General features: G+C 40.1%; 2 protein-coding genes across 2 annotated transcripts; both read right to left on the bottom strand.

Moving 5' to 3' along the window:
- Positions 1–621: 621 nt before the first annotated feature.
- Positions 622–1,584, bottom strand: LOC123949587 (olfactory receptor 51I2-like). Its single transcript, XM_046017129.1, has one exon. It carries the CDS (start codon positions 1,582–1,584, stop codon positions 622–624), a length of 963 nt encoding a protein of 320 aa, XP_045873085.1.
- A 10,507-nt stretch (positions 1,585–12,091) lies between these two features.
- Positions 12,092–13,054, bottom strand: LOC123949613 (olfactory receptor 51I2-like). Its single transcript, XM_046017163.1, has one exon. The coding sequence runs from the start codon at positions 13,052–13,054 to the stop codon at positions 12,092–12,094; it is 963 nt and encodes a 320-aa protein (XP_045873119.1).
- Positions 13,055–24,033: the final 10,979 nt, after the last annotated feature.

Here is a 24,033-nt window from a genome sequence, read left to right as displayed (position 1 = left end):
AAACAAACTCCCTGATGGCATGGAGTCTGCCTATGGGCTCAGTCAGGACCCTGAGATCATGACCTGAGCCCAAATCAAGAGTGGGACACTTCACCAACTGAGCCACCCTGGTGCTCCACACCTCAGTGTTTTTGTGTTTTACATTCTTTCTCCTTTATTAGGTATCCCTTTCCCTTCCCCACCTTTTCTCTGTGACAAACTCCTACTCACCTTTCTTCCTTCTTCCCTGACTCGTCTCTCATTTCCTCTTGATGCAACAGGAACCCCTCCTCCAGGTTCCTGTAGCACTTTGTGTGTACCTATCATAGCCTTATTACACTTAATTTAATTGTGTGTTTAGAAGCTTCTGTCCTGCAACAGAGGGACAAGACCACATTTAGTTCATTTTACTATCCCTAGTAATGAGCTCAGAGTCTCTTGTACAAGTAAAAACTGCATTAAAAAGCTGAAGTTAATGAGTGCAGGAAAGAATCAAGAAGACTGTTTGTCACCCATCAATCTGACGGTATCCAGTTGTCATACTCTTGATAATGTGTCTGGGTCAGGGATCTGAGTAAGGGGTTTGTGGACATAAGACTGGCTGTATTTTTCCTCATATTCTGCGGTGGTTTCTTGGTTTCATCAGCTTTGCCTCTTCTCTCTCAGCATTCTGAACATGGCCTCCCTGATGGGCTTGGATTTCACGCTATAGATGATGGGGTTGAGCACAGGGGGCACCACCAGGTACACATAGGCAATGAGAACATGTACTATATGAGGCAGGTGCCTCCCAAAACGGTGGATCATTGACACCCCTATGACGGGGATATAGAAAATCAGAACAGCTAATATATGAGACACACATGTGTTTAGGGCCCGGACACGCTCCCTGGGAGAGGCTAGGCCCATCACTGTATGAAGAATAAGAGTATAGGACAGGACAATAAGCAAGGAGTCTACACCTACTGTGGATAAAACTACATAAAGCCCATAAAGGATGTTGACAGTAATATCATCACAGGCCCGTTTCATGACATCTGCATGGAAACAGAAGGAATGGGACAGAAGGTTCTCATCAGGGCAGAAGTTCAGTCGCTTCAGTAAGAAGGGCACCGGAAAGAGGGATACAGTGGCTCGAGCCACAATGGCCAGCCCAATCCTAATGATGACACTATTGGTGAGGATAGCCGCATAGCGAAGAGGGTTGGAGATGGCCACAAAGCGGTCAAATGACATGGCCAGGAGCACCGACGACTCCACCACAGAGAAAGAGTGGAGGAAGAACATCTGGACCAGGCAGGCATTGAAACCTATGAGCCTATGGTCAAACCAGAGCACAGCCAGGGTGGTGGGCAGTGTGGACAGGGTGAGGCCCACATCGGTGAGGGCCAGCATGGACAGAAAGTAGTACATGGGCTGGTGCAGGTTGGGAGTTCTCTTTACAGCCAAGAGGATCAGGCAGTTTCCAGTGAGGGCCACCGTGTACATGGAGGAGAAGGGGATGGAGATCCATCCATGAACAGCCTCCATCCCTGGGATGCCAATCATCAGGAAGGCATGTGGCTGGAAGAAGGAGATATTGACATAGGACTGGGAAGGCAGCATCTTTAGAAAGCAGTTGAGGTTTCTGGACAGATGTAACTTCTTTATTCTGGGCAGAAAGAAAGATAATGACAAGACACTTGTTATTAGGAAGACAGTTATGCTATGAGGGTTCTTTCATTCTTTCCCATCTTCTCAGCTTTTTGTATTATTAACTGTTCCAGGAACATACATACATTTGCTAATATGTTCTCAAACCAATGTAGAATGTAGGGGATAGTTTAATTTCCTCATGATTACCATACAATAAATGATTGAAATAGAATTAGAATTTAGTTATTTCTTTTCTTTCTTTCTTTTTCTTGTGAGAACTTTTAAAAAAATTTTATTTATCCAGTGTTCCACGATTCATTGTTATGAAGGGATGTTTGTTAATGCTCTTTAATATAGAAAGACCTCTCTAAATGCTCATCATCATCATCCTTGTCATATTGTCATCTGTGTCCTGGTCATTACTTTTTCCTGTTAATACTGCATTTGGCAGTGTTCTAAATGCTTTCACATAATTATTTCATTGTTATGTCATGATTACCTTGCTGATAGAGAAGGGAAATATTTTAGCTAAAGTGAAAGAAAAGAAATTCTGAAGTCCATCTAAAGAAGAGAATACTAGAGCATTCTTCCAGGTCAGGTATTATTGTTATTATTTCTTATGATTCTATTTATTTATTTGACAGAGGGAGAGAGAACACAAGCAGGGACTGTTGGGGAAGAGAAGCAGGCTTCCCACTGAGCTGGGAGCCTGATGCAGGGCTCCATCCCAGGACCCTGGTATTATGCCCTGAGCCATAGGCAGATGTTCAACGACTGAGACACGCAGGCTCCCCTGAGTTAGGTATTAGAACTCAAGATCGTTTTGTGTTTGGAGAGTTTGAATATAGATCCTAGGGTCTTCTCCTTTAATTATGTCCCGGTAATTATAAAGTCCCAGGCTGAAAATAAACAGAAGTACTAGCAAAGGATTGTTAAATGAAGAGACATTTGATGGTCCCCAGGTCACTGAGAACACTTAAATATTTGTGGTTCACCTATGCCTTGCTCAGAGAATATCAGCCTGGATAATTTGATGTTCTTGTAATCCAGGCTACCCATTGCTTTTCAAGAATCATCCCCTCATTCCATTCACTCAACATTCCCCCAAACCTTTAAAAATCCAGCCAAACATTTTGTTCAGCCCCCATCACACTCAGCTTGAGGTCTTGATTTGTCCTTGAGTATGCCTACCTGTGAATCAGGCAGCACAGACACCTGACCAAGCTGGGAGGGCCATAACTACAGGGAATATGGGCCCTGAGATGCTTTTCCAAGAGTTTGAATTTCTACAGCCACACACTGAAAACATGAATCATGTTTTAGTCTAGTCTCCTTTAGTATTTAGTGGGATCCATCCTATTAATGTCACTAATTTAGTATCTGATCCTAGTCAACTAAATTTACCAAATTATCAATTATTGAATATCTCTTATGTTTCAGATATTAGACCCCTCACTTAATTGTTTGTAAATAATATCTCTTGGTCTTTAAAAAAATCACATAATTTTGGTGCCCCTGGGTGGAACAGTTGGTTGAGTGTTCAACTCTTGGTTTTGGCTCAGGTCACGGTCTCAGTGTCGTGATCTCAGCATCAGAATCTCCATCTGCTTGAGACTCTCTCTCCCTCTGTACCTCTCTCTCAAGCTCTCTACCCCTCCCAAATAAATAAATACAACCTGAAAAGAAAAAAGAGAACCATGTGGGTTAAGTATTTGTGTGTCTTTTTTTAAAATTTTTTTTTAAGATTTTATTTCTTTGACAGACAGAGATTACAAGTAGGCAGGCAGATAGAGAGAAGGAAGCAGGCTCCCTGTGGAGCAGAGAGCCAGATGTGGGGTTCGATCCCAGCACACTGGGATCATGACCTGAGCTGAAGGCAGAGGCTTTAACCTATTGAGCCACCCAGGCACCCCTTAAATAATATAATAAACATTGGTGTGCCTGGGTGGCTCAGTAGGTTAAGCTGCTGCCTCCGGCTCAGGTCATGATCTCGGGATCCTGGGATTGAGTCCCACTTTGGGCTGTCTGCTCAGCAGGGAGCCTGCTTTCCTCTCTCTCTCTCTCTGCCTACCTCTCTATCTACTTGTGATCTCTCTCTGTCAAATGAATAAATAAAAAATCTTAAAAAATAAATAAATAAATAAATAAAATAATAAACATTAAAAATGATAATGTAAAAATAATAAAATGGGAGGGGAGAGGCTCAGTGAGTTACTATAGGCCATTCTGGAAATGATTCTAAAGTCAGGTCTATTTGGCTTAAACGCTTTCAGTGGTTTTATGTTGCCTGTATTGGCCATGCGCTGTACTACATGCTGGAGAGTTGCCAAGTGTGGGACTAGTTGGATCAGATTATCTGGAAGAGCTTGTAATCTCCTGCTGTTCCATAGTTACATGATTTGAAGCTGTGCGAATAAAGCGCCTTCCTATTTCTCACACAATTGTCCCTTGACTGCTCATTGTGACCTTTTGTGTCCTTCTTATAAAGCCATTTGCCTTTTATTGTGCTACTTATCTCATTCCTGTTTTTCTTTTTTTTACTAATCTAAGTCACATTTCTTATGCACTTCCTAGGTGCACATATTCACAATTTATACTGTATAGTTTATATATAGTAAAGACTCATCGATCCTTTAGATTAATGCAGTTAGTATCTACTTTTATCGTACTATTTCAAGATCAACCCAGGAAATACTTTGTCATTGGCAGCTTAAGTCAGAATAGAGGATGCACTCTGTGGTCTCCTTTGATTTGCAGGATTGATTTGAGGATTGATCTTACCTGGGATTTATATCACATTCTCTCTCTTTCATCGTGCATTGATTTATCTAATACTGAATAATTGACATATCCTCCATTTGTTGTCGAAATTGCCCTTGTCCCCTCGTTGATATGCAAGTCTGGGATTTGTGTGATTTATTGATCTTACTATTGTGAAGTATCCAAATGCTAAATTAAATTGAATGTTGCAAGAAGCCTGGAGCTCACAAGGGAAGATTATATGACACCATTTAAGACAAGTTGCTAAAATTTAGGGACATCTCTTATGCAGTCAAGCTAATTTTCCCCTTGTATCCAGATAATGGCTTTTCCTTCACTTATTACATTTTGTGAATATTATAGTTTTACGAAGACTCTGACATTGGGAAGGGATTCTGTGTGGTGAAAGGACAGATTTTTTTTTTCCTGCCCATTTTAGTAGCTAAGTTGGATCGACAAGTTTCCTGGTTCCCCTGAAATCCAAAAGAATTATATTAAGTTGCTTAAGCCTGGAAGTGAGACTGGGTTTGGTTTTCTGTTATTATTTCCAGGATACTAAAGGATCAAAGATATTGAAAATTATAGCTCTCCTCTGAGGAACTAAACAATTTCTGCTTGAACAGTCTAGGACTCTGGGAAGTTATTACTGGGTGGGTCTAGGGAAAGTTAAGTTGCCTAGAAACAAAAGGCTGAATCCACCATGCTTTCTTAACCCAAAGCCGAGTGCATTTCTTTTTTTTCTTTTTTTAAGATTTTATTTATTTATTTGACAGAGAGAGATCACAAGTAGATAGAGAGACAGGCAGAGAGAGAGAGGGAGAGAGACAGAGAGAGAGAGAGAGAGAGAGAAGCAGGCTCTGCTCAGCAGAGAGCCCGATGCAGGACTCGATCCCAGTACCCCGAGATCATGACCTGAGCCAAAGGCAGCGGCTTAACCCACTGAGCCACCCAGGCGCCCCCCGAGTGCATTTCTTTCTTTTTTAATTTCTTTTTTCCCACACACAAAAAAATTATAATTAAGTGATGTGATGGAGATGCGATCCAACGCTAAGGTGTAATCATTTTGCAATATATAAGCCAAGGGCTTTTCTAAAAGTCTCTTACTCAGAAGATTATGAAGGACAATCTCATAATGAGAGTTGAGACACCAAGCAAACATTCAGGTCACTGGCAGGATGCTTGCTGGGATGGGATTTTTCAGATACTCTTCTTCTGTTGCTCTCCTTAGAGAAGCAAAAGAGTGCTAATCTGCTTGGACACAGAGTCTGGGTTTCTGAAGAATTACCTGAATCAGGACATTTTCTGTGCTTAGGAAAGTAGCTGCCTTCTTTACCTGTGCTGTATCTAGGGGCATAGACCTGCTGTCTCTGGATGTCCAGGCCTCCTTACTCTTCTTCCTGCTTCTAACACTGCTCACCCCCATCCCATTGGCTCCTCCTCTTGGTAACAGCTGAAGAAAGGGGATCTCAGACTCACTAACCGACTGTCTGGGCCCCAAGGTACTCACTTTGCTTGTCACAGCCTTCTCTACTTCTCCACATCCTGAAGGAGCCCAGAAAAACATGCAACTGACATAATACCTTTATACCACTAGCTGGATGCCTTAGTGAGTTGCTATTCCCCAGGGATGTCCAAGCCACAGCCACAGAGGATAGTCTGTTTGCTTTTTCCTGGGCAATGGAAAATGTGTGAGATCCATGTGTTGGCATAGAGGGCAGCAAATGAGATATTTGAGCAACAGAATTGTGGAGGAGATGCCTAGAATCATCATCATCTCTAGGTTTATCCATTCTACCATATCTGTAGAAAATTTTATTGGGCATTTCAGTTTTTTCCTTTACTGTGCCTTTTAATGATACCAGGTCAGGCTTCTGGAGTCCCACAGAACATTCTCTCCCCAGCCTCCTCTTCCCGCAGTAGAATCTTTCAGGGACTCAGTGTTCTTTGTGTCTCTGTCCACTCTCCCTATGGCACCCAGGCCTCAGGAAGGTTAAGGGTCCTTAGTTCCTGTGTCTACTCTTCATGAGATATCATTGTGAAGCCAAAGCCTCATTCTGTTGCACAGTAAATATGTATCAAGTAACCTGAGGAGACAGATGGAGAATAACGTGTCCAAAGACAGAGATGAATGAAGGCACACATCTTTACTGAGAGCTTCCATATCTCTGTTTTTGTGATTTCCATCCTAAGAAATTTTTCTTGCTATCTTGTTCCATCCCCAGGAGTTTCTTTTTTTTTCCTAGTAGAGTAAAATAAATTGAAAACCTGAAGAAGCCACACATCTGAAATGCAGCAGGATCTGAGGTGTGTGTGTGTGTGTGTGTGTGTGTGTGTGTGTGTGTGTTTGTACATGCATAGCAACTTTGCATTGAGGTACAACTGATGGGCAAAAACCTGCACTTATTCAATGTATACACTTTAATGAATTTGGATCTAAGCATACATTCATGAATTTATCATCACTATCAAGGTAATATACATATCTATCAACTCCAAAAGTTTCCTTGTTATAATGGCAGCATTTCTTTTTTTTTTTTAAGGCTGAATAATATTCTATAGTATGTATATACCACATTTTCTTTATCCATTCATCTTTTGATAGTCACTTGGATTGTTGGATATTGGCTGTTATGAATAATGGTGCAATGAAAATGGGAGCATTAGATATGTGAGAAATATATCTCAACATAATAAAAGACTTTTATGACAGGCCCACAGCTAACATCATATTCAACAATGAAAAACTCAAAGATTTTCCTTTAGGATCAGATCCAGGCAAGGATGGCCATTCTTTCCACCTCTATTCCACACAGAACTGAGAGTCCTAAGAAGAGCAATTAGAGAACGGAAAGAAATAAAAGCATCCAAATTGTAATATAAGATGTAAAATTATCTTTCTTTGTAGACAACATGATCTTATGTGTAGAAAACTCCCAAAATTCCTTAAAAAAACCTGTGAGAACTAATAAACAAATTTAGTGAAGTTGCAGGAAACAAAATCAACATACAAAAATCAGTTGTGTGTTATATACGAACAGTGAAGTATCCAAAAAGGAAATTAATAAAACAATCCCATTTACAATGACATCAAAGAGAATAAAATACTGAGATGGGGTGCCTGGTGGCTCAGTCAGTTAAGTGACTGACTTCAGCTCAGGTCATGATCTCAGGATCCCAGAATCCAGCTCTGCATTGAGCCAGGTGTTGGGCTCTGTGCACAGCAGGGAGTCTGCTAGTCCCTTTCCCTTTCCCTTTGCACATCCACCTACTCATGCTCACGCTCCCAAATGAATAAATAAAATCTTCAGAAAAATAAAATGGGTTTCTCCAACGAAGACATACAAATGGCTATCAGACACATGAAAAAATGTTCATCATCACTAGCCATCAGGGAGATTAAAATTAAAACAACATTGAGATACCATCTAACACCAGTTAGAATGGCCAAAATTAACCAGACAGGAAACAACGTGTGTTGGAGAGGATGTGGAGAAAGGGGAACCCTCTTACACTGTTGGTGGGAATGCAGGTTAGTGAAGCCACTTTGGAGAACAGTGTGGAGATTCCTGAAGAAATTAAGAATAGATCTTCCCTATGACAATGCAATTGCACTGCTGGGTGTTTACCCCAAAGATACAGATGTTGTGAAAAGACGGGCCAATGTTTATTGCAGCAATGGCCACGGTCGCCAAACTGTGGAAAGAACCAAGATGTCCTTCAACGGATGAATGGATAAGGAAGATGTGGTACATATACACAATGGAGTATTATGCCTGCATCAGAAAGGATGAATACCCAACTTTTGTAGCAACATGGACGGGACTGGAAGAGATTATGCTGAGTGAAATAAGTCAAGCAGAGAGAGTCAAGTATCATATGGTCTCACTTATTTGTGGAGCATAACAAAGAACAAATAACATGGAGGACATGGGGAGATGGAGAGGAGAGGGAGTTGAGGGAAACTGGAAGGGGAGATGAACCATGAGAGACTATGGACTCTGAGAAACAACCAGAGGGTTTTGAAGGGGCGGGGGGGGGGGGGGGTGGGAGGTTGAGGAACCAGGTGGTGCGTAATAGGGAGGGCAGGTACTGCATGGAGCACTGGGTGTGATGCCAAAACAATGAACACTGTTATGCTGTAAATAAACAAATAAAAAAAATAAAATAAAAAATAAAAAAATAATAAAATAAAAAATAAAAAAAAATAAATGGTTGCCTAGAGATCTACCCAGAGATCTTCATCTGACCAGATTCATTGGCTTTGTGCTACATTCTTTCATGTCTGCCTTCCTTCCTTCATTCACTGAAACATTATTTACTAAGGATTGTATTCTTTTGTGCTAGGCCCAAGTTAACCATTGAGAAGACAGAAATAACTAGAACATCATCACTGATCCCTACTTTCAGAGTCTCATACACAATTGTATATAATTACAATATAGAGTTTTAAACACTACAGTTGAAGAAAGCACACAGCACTTAGGGATCACTGTGGAAACATCTGGCTTGGCTTGGGATGGGACTGGGCAAAATCCCAATTCGAGTGTTAATGGAAAGCACATTCTAGCCAAGAAGAAATAGAATTATTTTGGTTCCTCTGCATTCTGATTCTGCATTCTTAACACCAATGGATTAGCTTACCCAGGGTCAGTCTTAGGATCTCTCTCAGTATTCATTTGATAATTACCTGAGAGACTGTGTTGTCTCTCTTGAGATTATAAGATCATGGGCATAGGGCTTGGGGCTCACTTGCCTTCCCCTTCTTCCCCTCTCAGACATGTAAACACACACACACACCACATACACACTTTTTCTGCAGATTCGTTTGAAAGTAAATTGTAGACATTGCAATACTTCTCAATAAACATTAATCATGCACCTGCTAAAAGTAGATTCTCCTACATAATCACAAAACTATTTTCAAATCTAAGCAAATAACACTAATCTAATAATATTAGCAATATAAAATACATATTCAGATTTTACAATTGTCCTAATAATTACTGGTTAATGCTAGTGTTTGGTTGTAATATCCCTTTAATCTCTTTTAATTTAGATTAATTCCCCAACATTTTTAAATAAAATTGCATTTTTAAGAAGCTCAGTTAATGTGTGTATGTATGTGTTTGTCCGTGTGTGTGTGTGTGTGTGTGTGTATGTGTGGGTGGTGTTTCCCATACTCAAGATTTTTCCAATTACTTTCTCACGGTTAGATTCAGGTTGGACAATTTTGGTGGGAGTTTTACATATGTGATTTTGTGTCCTTCATGTTCAAATCAGAAGTTATATAAGATCAGATGATCTTATTGTTGGTTAAGCTAAATTTGATCACTTGCTTAAGGGGGTCACTGAGAGTCTCTTTATCATAAAGGCATATTCATCCTTTCCTATTTAGTAAATAGTGTGTGCAGTGATACTTTGAAACTGTGTGAATGTTTTTTCCCAGTATCTTTTCAGCCTTTTTGGATTATTTTTAAATTACATTAAAAACTGCAAAAGGTAATTTTCTAAATCTATCAATACTTTCTAAAGAGGAGTTCTTTTTTCATTCTTTTCTCCCTCTTTGTCTTAAATATCACTATGGACTCACACTTCCTTAGAAAATTCGATTTGTTGTAACTGTTTGCTATCAAAATTATTTTTAGTGTTGCATTTGACCCATCTATAGCCACTGGTAGCCTCTTCAAATGAGTTTCTGAGTATTTTTTCTACATGACCTTATTGGTTTTGTGTTCTTTATTTCTTCAGGGCATAAACTATTCCAGTATCATTTTATGATTTTTTCTGCTTCATACCTAGAATTAGTCATAGCTCCAAGGATTCTAGGTTATTTAGAGTGGGCAATGGTATTTAAAATCCAGTATGTGGGCCCTAGCCTTGCTCATTGCTTCTGGCATTTTCAGAGGACAAAGAAGAGAACTACAGAGATAAGATTTTAAGAATACATCTAATGTTCCCATTATTACCTTAACTTTAGCTTCCCTTCTCTTTTTCCTAGACTGTTACAACAGTCTCTTAAATGCTTTCCTTGCATTCTTTTTCTCCACTTCCACCTTTCTAACTTGTAACACAGAGTTAAACCTGTGTAACTTATACAAAGCAGTAGGTTTCCCATGGCTGACTTTTATTTTTTTTGAAAAGATTTTATTTATTTATTTGACAGAGATCACAAGCAGGCAGAGGGACAGGCAGAGAGAGAGGAGGAAGCAGGCTCCCCGTGGAGCAGAAAGCCCATGTGGGGCTCTATCCCAGGATTCTAAGATCATGACCTGAGCTGAAGGCAGAGGCTTTAACCCACTGAGCCACCCAGGCGCCCCTGACCGTGGCTGACTATCTATTTATTTATTTATTTATTTTAAAAGATTTTATTTATTTATTTATTTGTTTGTTTGTTTATTTACAGCATAACAGTGTTCATTGTTTTGGCATCACACCCAGTGCTCCATGCAGTACGTGCCCTCCCTATTACCCACCACCTGGTTCCTCAACCTCCCCCCGCCGCCCCTTCAAAACCCTCTGGTTGTTTTTCAGAGTCCATAGTCTCTCATGGTTCATCTCCCCTTCCAGTTTCCCTCAACTCCCTCTCCTCTCCATTTCCCCATGTCCTCCATGTTCTTTGTTATGCTCCACAAATAAGTGAGACCATATGATACTTGATTCTCTCTGCTTGACTTATTTCGCTCAGCATTTCTCTTCCAGTCCCGTCCATTTTGCTACAAAAGTTGGGTATTCATCCTTTCTGATGGAGGCATAATACTCCATTGTGTATATGTACCACATCTTCCTTATCCATTCATCCGTTGAAGGGCATCTTGGTTCTTTCCATGGCTGACTCTTAACAAAGGAATGAGGGTGGATGTTTCCCTGAGGTCTGAAAGGCCCCATGGAGCACAAAGTATGCTCATCATTTCTGTCTTATCTCCTGTCCTTCTTCCTCCAACACGCACATATTATAAGGAGCCACATCTGACTCTCTACTCACCTTTCCACAAATACACCAGATAGTTCAACACCTCATTGTTTGTTTTAAAGAGTTATATATTTATGTTAGAGGGGTGGTAGAGTGGGAGAGGGAGAGGAAAAGAGAGAATCCCAAACAAACTCCCTGCTGGCATGGAGTCTGCCTACATGGGCTCAGTCAGGACCCTGAGATCATGACCTGAGCCCAAATCAAGAGTGGGATACTTCACCAACTGAGCCACCCTGGTGCTCCACACCTCAGTGTTTTTGTGTTTTACATTCTTTCTCCTTTATTAGGTATCCCTTTCCCTTCCCCACCTTTTCTCTGTGACAAACTCCTACTCACCTTTCTTCCTTCTTCCCTGACTTGTCTCTCATTTCCTCTTGATGCGACAGGAACCCCTCCTCCAGGTTCCTGTAGCACTTTGTGTGTACCTATCATAGCCTTATTATACTTAATTTAATTGTATGTTTAGAAGCTTCTGTCCTGCAACAGAGGGACAAGACCACGTTTAGTTCATTTTACTATCCCTAGTAATGAGCACAGTGTCTCTTGTACAAGTAAAAACTGCATTAAAAAGCTGAAGTTAATGAGTGCAGGAAAGAATCAAGAAGACTGTTTGTCACCCATCAATCTGACGGTATCCAGTTGTCATACTCTTGATAATGTGTCTGGGTCAGGGATCTGAGTAAGGGGTTTGTGGACATAAGACTGGCTGTATTTTTCCTCATATTCTGCGGTGGTTTCTTGGTTTCATCAGCTTTGCCTCTTCTCTCTCAGCATTCTGAACATGGCCTCCCTGATGGGCTTGGATTTCACGCTATAGATGATGGGGTTGAGCACAGGGGGCACCACCAGGTACACATAGGCAATGAGAACATGTACTATATGAGGCAGGTGCCTCCCAAAACGGTGGATCATTGACACCCCTATGACGGGGATATAGAAAATCAGAACAGCTAATATATGAGACACACATGTGTTTAGGGCCCGGACACGCTCCCTGGGAGAGGCTAGGCCCATCACTGTATGAAGAATGAGAGTATAGGACAGGACGATAAGCAAGGAGTCTACACCCACTGTGGATAAAACTACATAGAGCCCATAAAGGATGTTGACAGTAATATCATCACAGGCCCGTTTCATGACATCTGCATGGAAACAGAAGGAATGGGACAGAAGGTTCTTATCAGGGCAGAAGTTCAGTCGCTTCAGTAAGAAGGGCCCCGGAAAGAGGGATACAGTGGCTCGAGCCACAATGGCCAGCCCAATCCTAATGATGACACTATTGGTGAGGATAGCCGCATAGCGAAGAGGGTTGGAGATGGCCACAAAGCGGTCAAATGACATGGCCAGGAGCACCGACGACTCCACCACAGAGAAAGAGTGGAGGAAGAACATCTGGACCAGGCAGGCATTGAAACCTATGAGCCTATGGTCAAACCAGAGCACAGCCAGGGTGGTGGGCAGTGTGGACAGGGTGAGGCCCACATCGGTGAGAGCCAGCATGGACAGAAAGTAGTACATGGGCTGGTGCATGCTGGGAGTTCTCCTTACAGCCAAGAGGATCAGGCAGTTTCCAGTGAGGGCCACCGTGTACATGGAGGAGAAGGGGATGGAGATCCATCCATGAACAGCCTCCATCCCTGGGATGCCAATCATCAGGAAGGCATGTGGCTGGAAGAAGGAGATATTGACATAGGACTGGGAAGGCAGCATCTTTAGAAAGCAGTTGAGGTTTCTGGACAGATGTAACTTCTTTATTCTGGGCAGAAAGAAAGATAATGACAAGACACTTGTTATTAGGAAGACAGTTATGCTATGAGGGTTCTTTCATTCTTTCCCATCTTCTCAGCTCTTTGTATTATTAACTGTTCCAGGAACATACATACATTTGCTAATATGTTCTCAAACCAATGTAGAATGTAGGGGATAGTTTAACTTCCTCATGATTACCATACAATAAATGATTGAAATTGAATTAGAATTTAGTTATTTCTTTTCTTTCTTTCTTTTTCTTGTGAGAACTTTTAAAAAAATTTTATTTATCCAGTGTTCCACGATTCATTGTTATGAAGGGATGTTTGTTAATGCTCTTTAATATAGAAAGACCTCTCTAAATGCTCATCATCATCATCCTTGTCATATTGTCATCTGTGTCCTGGTCATTACCTTTTCCTCTTAATACTGCATTTGGCAGTGTTCTAAATGCTTTCACATAATTATTTCATTGTTATGTCATGATTACCTTGCTGATAGAGAAGGGAAATATTTTAGCTAAAGTGAAAGAAAAGAAATTCTGAAGTCCATCTAAAGAAGAGAATACTAGAGCATTCTTCCAGGTCAGGTATTATTGTTATTATTTCTTATGATTCTATTTATTTATTTGACAGAGGGAGAGAGAACACAAGCAGGGACTGTTGGGGAAGAGAAGCAGGCTTCCCACTGAGCTGGGAGCCTGATGCAGGGCTCCATCCCAGGACCCTGGTATTATGCCCTGAGCCATAGGCAGATGTTCAACGACTGAGACACGCAGGCTCCCCTGAGTTAGGTATTAGAACTCAAGATCGTTTTGTGTTTGGAGAGTTTGAATATAGATCCTAGGGCCTTCTCCTTTAATTATGTCCCGGTAATTATAAAGTCCCAGGCTGAAAATGAACATAAGTACTAGCAAAGGATTGTTAAATGAAGAGACATTTGATGGTCCCCAGGTCACTGAGAACACTTAAATATTTGTGGTTCACCTATGCCTTGCTCAGAGAATATCAGCCTGGATAATTTGATGTTCTTGTAATCCAGGCTACCCATTGCTTTTCAAGAATCATCCCCTCATTCCATTCACTCAACATTCCCCCAAACCTTTAAAAATCCAGCCAAACATTTTGTTCAGCCCCCATCACACTCAGCTTGAGGTCTTGATTTGTCCTTGAGTATGCCTACCTGTGAATCAGGCAGCACAGACACCTGACCAAGCTGGGAGGGCCATAACTACAGGGAATATGGGCCCTGAGATGCTTTTCCAAGAGTTTGAATTTCTACAGCCACACACTGAAAACATGAATCATGTTTTAGTCTAGTCTCCTTTAGTATTTAGTGGGATCCATCCTATTAATGTCACTAATTTAGTATCTGATCCTAGTCAACTAAATTTACCAAATTATCAATTATTGAATATCTCTTATGTTTCAGATATTAGACCCCTCACTTAATTGTTTGTAAATAATATCTCTTGGTCTTTAAAAAAATCACATAATTTTGGTGCCCCTGGGTGGAACAGTTGGTTGAGTGTTCAACTCTTGGTTTTGGCTCAGGTCACGGTCTCAGTGTCGTGATCTCAGCATCAGAATCTCCATCTGCTTGAGACTCTCTCTCCCTCTGTACCTCTCTCTCAAGCTCTCTACCCCTCCCAAATAAATAAATACAACCTGAAAAGAAAAAAGAGAACCATGTGGGTTAAGTATTTGTGTGTCTTTTTTTAAAATTTTTTTTTAAGATTTTATTTCTTTGACAGACAGAGATTACAAGTAGGCAGAGAGACAGGCAGATAGAAAGAAGGAAGCAGGCTCCCTGCGGAGCAGAGAGCCAGATGTGGGGTTCGATCCCAGGACACTGGGATCATGACCTGAGCTGAAGGCAGAGGCTTTAACCTACTGAGACACCCAGGCACCCCTTAAATAATGTAATAAACATTAAAAATGATAATGTAAAAATAATAAAATGGGAGGGGAGAGGCTCAGTGAGTTACTATAGGCCATTCTGGAAATGAGTCTAAAGTCAGTCTATTTGGCTTAAACGCTTTCAGTGGTTTTATGTTGCCTGTATTGGCCATGCGCTGTACTACATGCTGGAGAGTTTCCAAGTGTGGGACTAGTTGGATCAGATTATCTGGAAGAGCTTGTAATCTCCTGCTGTTCCATAGTTACATGATTTGAAGCTGTGAGAATAAAGCGCCTTCCTATTTCTCACACAATTGTCCCTTGACTGCTCATTGTGACCTTTTGTGTCCTTCTTATAAAGCCATTTGCCTTTTATTGTGCTACTTATCTCATTCCTGTTTTTCTTTTTTTTACTAATCTAAGTCACATTTCTTATGCACTTCCTAGGTGCACATATTCACAATTTATACTGTATAGTTTATATATAGTAAAGATTCATCGATCCTTTAGATTAATGCAGTTAGTATCTACTTTTATCGTACTATTTCAAGATCAACCCAGGAAATACTTTGTCATTGGCAGCTTAAGTCAGAATAGAGCATGCATTCTGTGGTCTCCTTTGATTTGCAGGATTGATTTGAGGATTGATCTTACCTGGGATTTATATCACCATTCTCTCTCTTTCATCGTGCATTGATTTATCTAATACTGAATAATTGACATATCCTCCATTTGTTGTCGAAATTGCCCTTGTCCCCTCGTTGATATGGAGGTCCTATGCAAGTCTGGGATTTGTGTGATTTATTGATCTTACTGTTGTGAAGTATCCAAATGCTAAATTAAATTGAATATTGCAAGAAGCCTGGAGCTCACAAGGGAAGATTATATGACACCATTTAAGACAAGTTGCTAAAATTTAGGGACATCTCTTATGCAGTCAAGCCAATTTTCCCCTTGTATCCAGATAATGGCTTTTCCTTCACTTATTACATTTTGTGAATATTATAGTTTTACGAAGACTCTGACATTGGGAAGGGATTCTGTGTGGTGAAAGGACAGATTTTTTTTTTCCTGCCCATTTTAGTAGCTAAGTTGGATCGACAAGTTTCCTGGTTCCCCTGAAATCCAAAAGAATTATATTAAGTTGCTTAAGCCTGGAAGTGAGACTGGGTTTGGTTTTCTGTTATTATTTCCAGGATACTAAAGGATCAAAGATATTGAAAATTATAGCTCTCCTCTGAGGAACTAAATAATTTCTGCTTGAACAGTCTAGGACTCTGGGAAGTTGTTACTGGGTGGGTCTAGGGAAAGTTAAGTTGCCTAGAAACAAAAGGCTGAATCCACCATGCTTTCTTAACCCAAAGCCGAGTGCATTTCTTTTTTTTCTTTTTTTAAGATTTTATTTATTTATTTGACAGAGAGAGATCACAAGTAGATAGAGAGACAGGCAGAGAGAGAGAGAGAGAGAGAGAAACAGGCTCTGCTCAGCAGAGAGCCCGATGCAGGACTCGATCCCAGGACCCTGAGATCATGACCTGAGCCGAAGGCAGCGGCTTAACCCACTGAGCCACCCAGGTGCCCCCCGAGTGCATTTCTTTCTTTCTTTTTTAATATCTTTTTTCCCACACACAAAAAAATTATAATTAAGTGATGTGATGGAGATGCGATCCAACGCTAAGGTGTAATCATTTTGCAATATATAAGCCAAGGGCTTTTCTAAAAGTCTCTTACTCAGAAGATTATGAAGGACAATCTCATAATGAGAGTTGAGACACCAAGCAAACATTCAAGTCACTGGCAGGATGCTTGCTGGGATGGGATTTTTCAGATACTCTTCTTCTGTTGCTCTCCTTAGAGAAGCAAAAGAGTGCTAATCTGCTTGGACACAGAGTCTGGGTTTCTGAAGAATTACCTGAATCAGGACATTTTCTGTGCTTTAGGAAAGTAGCTGCCTTCTTTACCTGTGCTGTATCTAGGGGCATAGACCTGCTGTCTCTGGATGTCCAGGCCTCCTTACTCTTCTTCCTGCTTCTAACACTGCTCACCCCCATCCCATTGGCTCCTCCTCTTGGTAGCAGCTGAAGAAAGGGGATCTCAGACTCACTAACCGACTGTCTGGGCCCCAAGGTACTCACTTTGCTTGTCACAGCCTTCTCTACTTCTCCACATCCTGAAGGAGCCCAGAAAAACATGCAACTGACATAATACCTTTATACCACTAACTGGATGCCTTAGTGAGTTGCTATTCCCCAGGGATGTCCAAGCCACAGCCACAGAGGATAGTCTGTTTGCTTTTTCCTGGGCAATGGAAAATGTGTGAGATCCATGTGTTGGCATAGAGGGCAGCAAATGAGATATTTGAGCAACAGAATTGTGGAGGAGATGCCTAGAATCATCATCATCTCTAGGTTTATCCATTCTACCATATCTGTAGAAAATTTTATTGGGCATTTCAGTTTTTTCCTTTACTGTGCCTTTTAATGATACCAGGTCAGGCTTCTGGAGTCCCACAGAACATTCTCTCTCCAGCCTCCTCCTCCCCCAATAGAATCTTTCAGAGACTCAGGGTTCTTTGTGTCTCTGTCCACTCTCCCCATGGCACCCAGGGCTCAGGCAGGTTAAGGGTCCTTACTTCCTGTGTCTATTCTTCATGTGATATCATTGTGAAGCCAAAGCCTCATTCTGTTGCACAGTAAATATGTATCAAGTAACCTGAGGAGACAGATGGAGAATAACGTGTCCAAAGACAGAGATGAATGAAGGCACACATCTTTACTGAGAGCTTCCATATCTCTGTTTTTGTGATTTCCATCCTAAGAAATTTTTCTTGCTATCTTGTTCCATCCCCAGGAGTTTCTTTTTTTTTCCTAGTAGAGTAAAATAAATTGAAAACCTGAAGAAGCCACACATCTGAAATGCAGCAGGATCTGGGGTGTGTGTGTGTGTGAGTGTGTGTGTGTGTGTGTGTGTGTACATGCATAGCATCTTTGCATTGAGGTACAACTGATGGGCAAAAACCTGCACTTATTCAATGTATACACTTTAATGAATTTGGATCTAAGCATACATTCATGAATTTATCATCACTATCAAGGTAATATACATATCTATCAACTCCAAAAGTTTCCTTGTTATAATGGCAGCATTTCTTTTTTTTTTTTTTAAGGCTGAATAATATTCTATAGTATGTATATACCACATTTTCTTTATCCATTCATCTTTTGATAGTCACTTGGATTGTTGGATATTGGCTGTTATGAATAATGGTGCAATGAAAATGGGAGCATTAGATATGTGAGAAATATATCTCAACATAATAAAGGACTTTTATGACAGGCCCACAGCTAACATCATATTCAACAATGAAAAACTCAAAGATTTTCCTTTAGGATCAGAACCAGGCAAGGATGGCCATTCTTTCCACCTCTATTTAACACAGAACTGAGAGTCCTAAGAAGAGCAATTAGAGAACGAAAAGAAATAAAAGCATCCAAATTGTAATATAAGATGTAAAATTATCTTTCTTTGTAGACAACATGATCTTATGTGTAGAAAACTCCCAAAATTCCTTAAAAAAACCTGTGAGAACTAATAAACAAATTTAGTGAAGTTGCAGGAAACAAAATCAACATACAAAAATCAGTTGTGTGTTATATACGAACAGTGAAGTATCCAAAAAGGAAATTAATAAAACAATCCCATTTACAATGACATCAAAGAGAATAAAATACTGAGATGGGGTGCCTGGTGGCTCAGTCAGTTAAGTGACTGACTTCAGCTCAGGTCATGATCTCAGGATCCCAGAATCCAGCTCTGCATTGAGCCAGGTGTTGGGCTCTGTGCACAGCAGGGAGTCTGCTAGTCCCTTTCCCTTTCCCTTTGCACATCCACCTACTCATGCTCACGCTCCCAAATGAATAAATAAAATCTTCAGAAAAATAAAATGGGTGCCTGGGTGGTGCAGTTGTTGAGCATCTGACTCTTGGTTTTGGCTCAGTTTGTGATCTTGGAGTGAGATCAGGCCCAGCAAGGGGCTCCATGCTCAGAATGGCGTCTGCTCCAGACTCTCCCTTGGCCCCTCCTTTCTGTGTTCTCTCTCTCTCTCTCTGGAAAATAAATCTTGAAAAAAAGAATAAAATACTTAGGAGTAAACTGGATCAAGGAGGTGAAAGACTTATGTACAGAAAACTATAAATTATTGATGAAAGAAATTTAGACACAAATAAATGGAAAGACATTGCATGTTCATGGATTGAAAGGCTTAATCTTGTCACAAAAATCCATATTACCCAAAGTGATCTATGAATTCAGTACAGTTTCTATGAAAATCTCAATTACATTTTTTATAGGAATAGGAGAAATTAATCCAAAAATTCATATGGAGCCACAAGAGATCCAAAATAGTCGAAGTAGTCTGAGATAGAAGAACAAATTTGGAGGTGTCACATTTCCTGATTTCAAAGTACTTTGTAAGTCAACAGTAATTTAAAACAGTATGGTACTGGGTACCTGGCTGGCTCAGTTGTAGATGAACATGCTGGGTGTAGAGATTATTTTAATTATTTAAAAAAATCAGTATGCTATTGGTATAAAAACTGACATTTGGGATAGGGAGCCCAGAAATAAATGGCATATGTAGAATCAACTGATTTTTGATAAGGGTCCCAAGAATATGCAGTGGGAAAAAGACAGTTTCCTTAACAAATGATTGTTAAACTGGGTATCCTCATGCAAATGATTGGTATCAGACTCTTATACCATATACAAAAAAATGGACCTGAAATTATAAAACTCCTTAAAAATCCAGAGAAGACTCTTTATGACTTTGGACTGGGCAATAATTTATTAGATATGGCCCCAAAGGCACAATCAATAAAAACAAAATTAGACAAGTGTGGCTATAGCAAAATAAAGTTAATGCACAGCAAAGGAAACAACAGAGTAAAAAGGCAACCCATGGAATAAGAGAAAATATTCATAAACCACATACCTGATAAAGGACTAATACAAAAATATATATATAAGCAACTCTTCCAACTCAATAGCAAAAAAACCCAAACAACTTGATTAACAAATGGATAAGGAATTGAATATATATTTCTCCAAAACGTGCAAAAGGCCAGCAGGTATATGAATAGGTGCTCAAAATCACTAGTTATTAATGAAAAGCTAATCAAAACTATAGTGAGATATCATCCCACAGCTCTTAGGGTGGCTATCATCAGGAAAGAAAGAAAGGAAGGAAGGAAGGATGAGAAAGAAAGAAAGGAAGGAAGGAAGGAAGGAGGAAGGGAAGAAGGAGGAAGGAAGGAAAGAACGAAGTAGGAAGGAAGGAAAGGAAAGAAAACAAGAGAAAAGAAAGAGAAAGAAAGAAAGAGAATGATTCAAATGATAACAAATATTGGTAAGGATGTGGCCAAATTGGAAACTTTTGGCAGTAATGTAAACTGGTGTAGCCTCTCTGGAAAACAGTGTTCAGGTCCTCAAAAAGTTAGAAGTAGAACTATGGTATCATCCAGTTATGCCATTTCTGGATGTAAACCCAAAAGAATTGACGTCAGGATTCAAAGAGATAGTCGCAGAAGTGTCTTAAAAGAGCATTTATATTCCCAAACTTTGGCCTCCAAATCCTAATTCAAATGGCCAACTCCTCAGTTTTCTACCAGTGTGCCTGCCAGTGAAGAAAGTGCCTGCCTCAGTGGTCTTTTTGGGATGAGTTTTAAATGAAGATGTATCTCCCCCAGCAACATCCCATTTTAAGAGCTGAGGCAAAATGGAATGAGTCTCTACCAATACAATCTCAGGCAACTGTGGAAGGCTGGAGGAAATCCATTCTTGAGCAAGAAGATGCTTTTTGGAACAAAGGATGCCCATTTGCTCCACAGCTGTGAAAAGATACATCTATAGCTTCCATTGCTTGGAGCATGGCTTGAACTTAGTAACAAGTTTTATTGAATAAACATCAGGATATTTCTTCAGGAATAATGATTTATAAATAGGTTTATTCAAATTATGTTCCTGAAGCAATGTGTAGGCCAATCCCTTGAAAGGGTAATGAAGGCATTCAGTGTAAATGAGTGAATCAGTAATTGATTTCAATAGCAAGTGGTAAATTCTTTGAGAGAGGTGTGTGCCAGTTTCAAAGAGAGTGGAAGAGAGATGATGAGGGAATAAGACACAGAAGACAGAACCTTTGATCTCTTCCTGGAAGCACGAGAGTCTTCCAGTTAAGGTGGGAAAGTAGTAGGTGACTACTACAGTAAGAGACCAAGCTGGGGATCCACTCCCAAGGGCTGTACAGTTATGGGTTCATCCTCTGCTGCCTGCATTTGGAGGGTAAACTGGGGGAGGAGTGCTGGACCCTGTACCCAGAGATCTTCATCTGACCAGATCCATTGGCTTTGTGCCTCATTCTTTCATGTCTGCCTTCCTTCATTCATTCACTGAAACATTATTTACTAAGGAATGTATTCTTTTGTGCTAGGCCCAAGTTAACCATTGAGAAGACAGAAATAACTAGAACATCATCACTGATCCCTACTTTCAGAGTCTCATACACAATTGTATATAATTACAATATAGAGTTTTAAACACTGCAGTTGAAGAAAGCACACAGTGCTTAGGGATCACTGTGGAAACATCTGGCTTGGCTTGGGATGGGACTGGGCAAAATCCCAATTCGAGTGTTAATGGAAAGCACATTCTAGCCAAGAAGAAATAGAATTATTTTGGTTCCTCTGCATTCTGATTCTGCATTCTTAACACCAATGGATTAGCTTACCCAGGGTCAGTCTTAGGATCTCTCTCAGTATTCATTTGATAATTACCTGAGAGACTGTGTTGTCTCTCTTGAGATTATAAGATCATGGGCATAGGGCTTGGGGCTCACTTGCCTTCCCCTTCTTCCCCTCTCAGACATGTAAACACACACACACACCACATACACACTTTTTCTGCAGATTCGTTTGAAAGTAAATTGTAGACATTGCAATACTTCTCAATAAACATTAATCATGCACCTGCTAAAAGTAGATTCTCCTACATAATCACAAAACTATTTTCAAATCTAAGCAAATAACACTAATCTAATAATATTAGCAATATAAAATACATATTCAGATTTTACAATTGTCCTAATAATTACTGGTTAATGCTAGTGTTTGGTTGTAATATCCCTTTAATCTCTTTTAATTTAGATTAATTCCCCAACATTTTTAAATAAAATTGCATTTTTAAGAAGCTCAGTTAATGTGTGTATGTATGTGTTTGTCCGTGTGTGTGTGTGTGTGTGTGTGTATGTGTGGGTGGTGTTTCCCATATTCAAGATTTTTCCAATTACTTTCTCACGGTTAGATTCAGGTTGGACAATTTTGGTGGGAGTTTTACATATGTGATTTTGTGTCCTTCATGTTCAAATCAGAAGTTATATAAGATCAGATGATCTTATTGTTGGTTAAGCTAAATTTGATCACTTGCTTAAGGGGGTCACTGAGAGTCTCTTTATCATAAAGGCATATTCATCCTTTCCTATTTAGTAAATAGTGTGTGCAGTGATACTTTGAAACTGTGTGAATGTTTTTTCCCAGTATCTTTTCAGCCTTTTTGGATTATTTTTAAATTACATTAAAAACTGCAAAAGGTAATTTTCTAAATCTATCAATACTTTCTAAAGAGGAGTTCTTTTTTCATTCTTTTCTCCCTCTTTGTCTTAAATATCACTATGGACTCACACTTCCTTAGAAAATTCGATTTGTTGTAACTGTTTGCTATCAAAATTATTTTTAGTGTTGCATTTGACCCATCTATAGCCACTGGTAGCCTCTTCAAATGAGTTTCTGAGTATTTTTTCTACATGACCTTATTGGTTTTGTGTTCTTTATTTCTTCAGGGCATAAACTATTCCAGTATCATTTTATGATTTTTTCTGCTTCATACCTAGAATTAGTCATTGCTCCAAGGATTCTAGGTTATTTAGAGTGGGCAATGGTATTTAAAATCCAGTATGTGGGCCCTAGCCTTGCTCATTGCTTCTGGCATTTTCAGAGGACAAAGAAGAGAACTACAGAGATAAGATTTTAAGAATACATCTTATGTTCCCATTATTACCTTAACTTTAGCTTCCCTTCTCTTTTTCCTAGACTGTTACAACAGTCTCTTAAATGCTTTCCTTGCATTCTTTTTCTCCACCTTCACCTTTCTAACTGTAACACACAGTTAAACCTGTATAAATTTTACAAAGCAATAGGCTTTTCATGGCTAACTCTTAAATAAGGAATGAGGGCGGATGTTTCTCTGAGGTCTGAAAGGCCCCATGGAGCACAGAGTATGTTCATCATTTCTGTCTTATCTCCTGTCCTTCCCCTCCAACACGCACATATTATGAGGAGCCACATCTGACTGACTACTCACCTTTCCACAAACACACCAGATAGTTCCACACCTCAATGTTTTGTTTTAAAGAGTTATGTATTTATGTTAGAGGGGTGGTAGAGTGGGAGAGGGAGAGGGAAAGAGAGAATCCCAAGCAGACTCTCTGCTGCATGGAGCCTGCCTACATGGGCTTAGTCTCAGGACCCTGAGATCATGACCTGAGCCCAAATCAAGAGTGGGACACTTCACCAACTGAGCCACCCTGGTGCTCCACACCTCAGTGTTTTTGTGTTTTACATTCTTTCCCCTTTATTAGGTATCCCTTTCCCTTCCCCACCTTTTCTCTGTGACAAACTCCTACTCACCTTTCTTCCTTCTTCCCTGACTCGTCTCTCATTTCCTCTTGATGCGACAGGAACACCTCCTCCAGGTTCCTGTAGCACTTTGTGTGTACCTATCATAGCCTTATTATACTTAATTTAATTGTATGTTTAGAAGCTTCTGTCCTGCAACAGAGGGACAAGACCACGTTTAGTTCATTTTACTATCCCTAGTAATGAGCACAGAGTCTCTTGTACAAGTAAAAACTGCATTAAAAAGCTGAAGTTAATGAGTGCAGGAAAGAATCAAGAAGACTGTTTGTCACCCATCAATCTGACGGTATCCAGTTGT

The sequence above is a fragment of the Meles meles genome, chromosome 8 (genome assembly GCF_922984935.1).
Source record: "Meles meles chromosome 8, mMelMel3.1 paternal haplotype, whole genome shotgun sequence".
Taxonomy (NCBI): Eukaryota; Metazoa; Chordata; class Mammalia; order Carnivora; family Mustelidae; genus Meles; species Meles meles.
Note: the sequence above shows the minus strand (reverse complement) of the source record. Positions and strands in the feature narration are given on the sequence as shown.

Bases quoted from the DNA above. Each gene is read 5' to 3' on its own strand.
- LOC123949587 (XM_046017129.1), bottom strand. From the start codon at position 1,584: ATGCTGCCTTCCCAGTCCTATGTCAATATCTCCTTCTTCCAGCCACAT.
- LOC123949613 (XM_046017163.1), bottom strand. From the start codon at position 13,054: ATGCTGCCTTCCCAGTCCTATGTCAATATCTCCTTCTTCCAGCCACAT.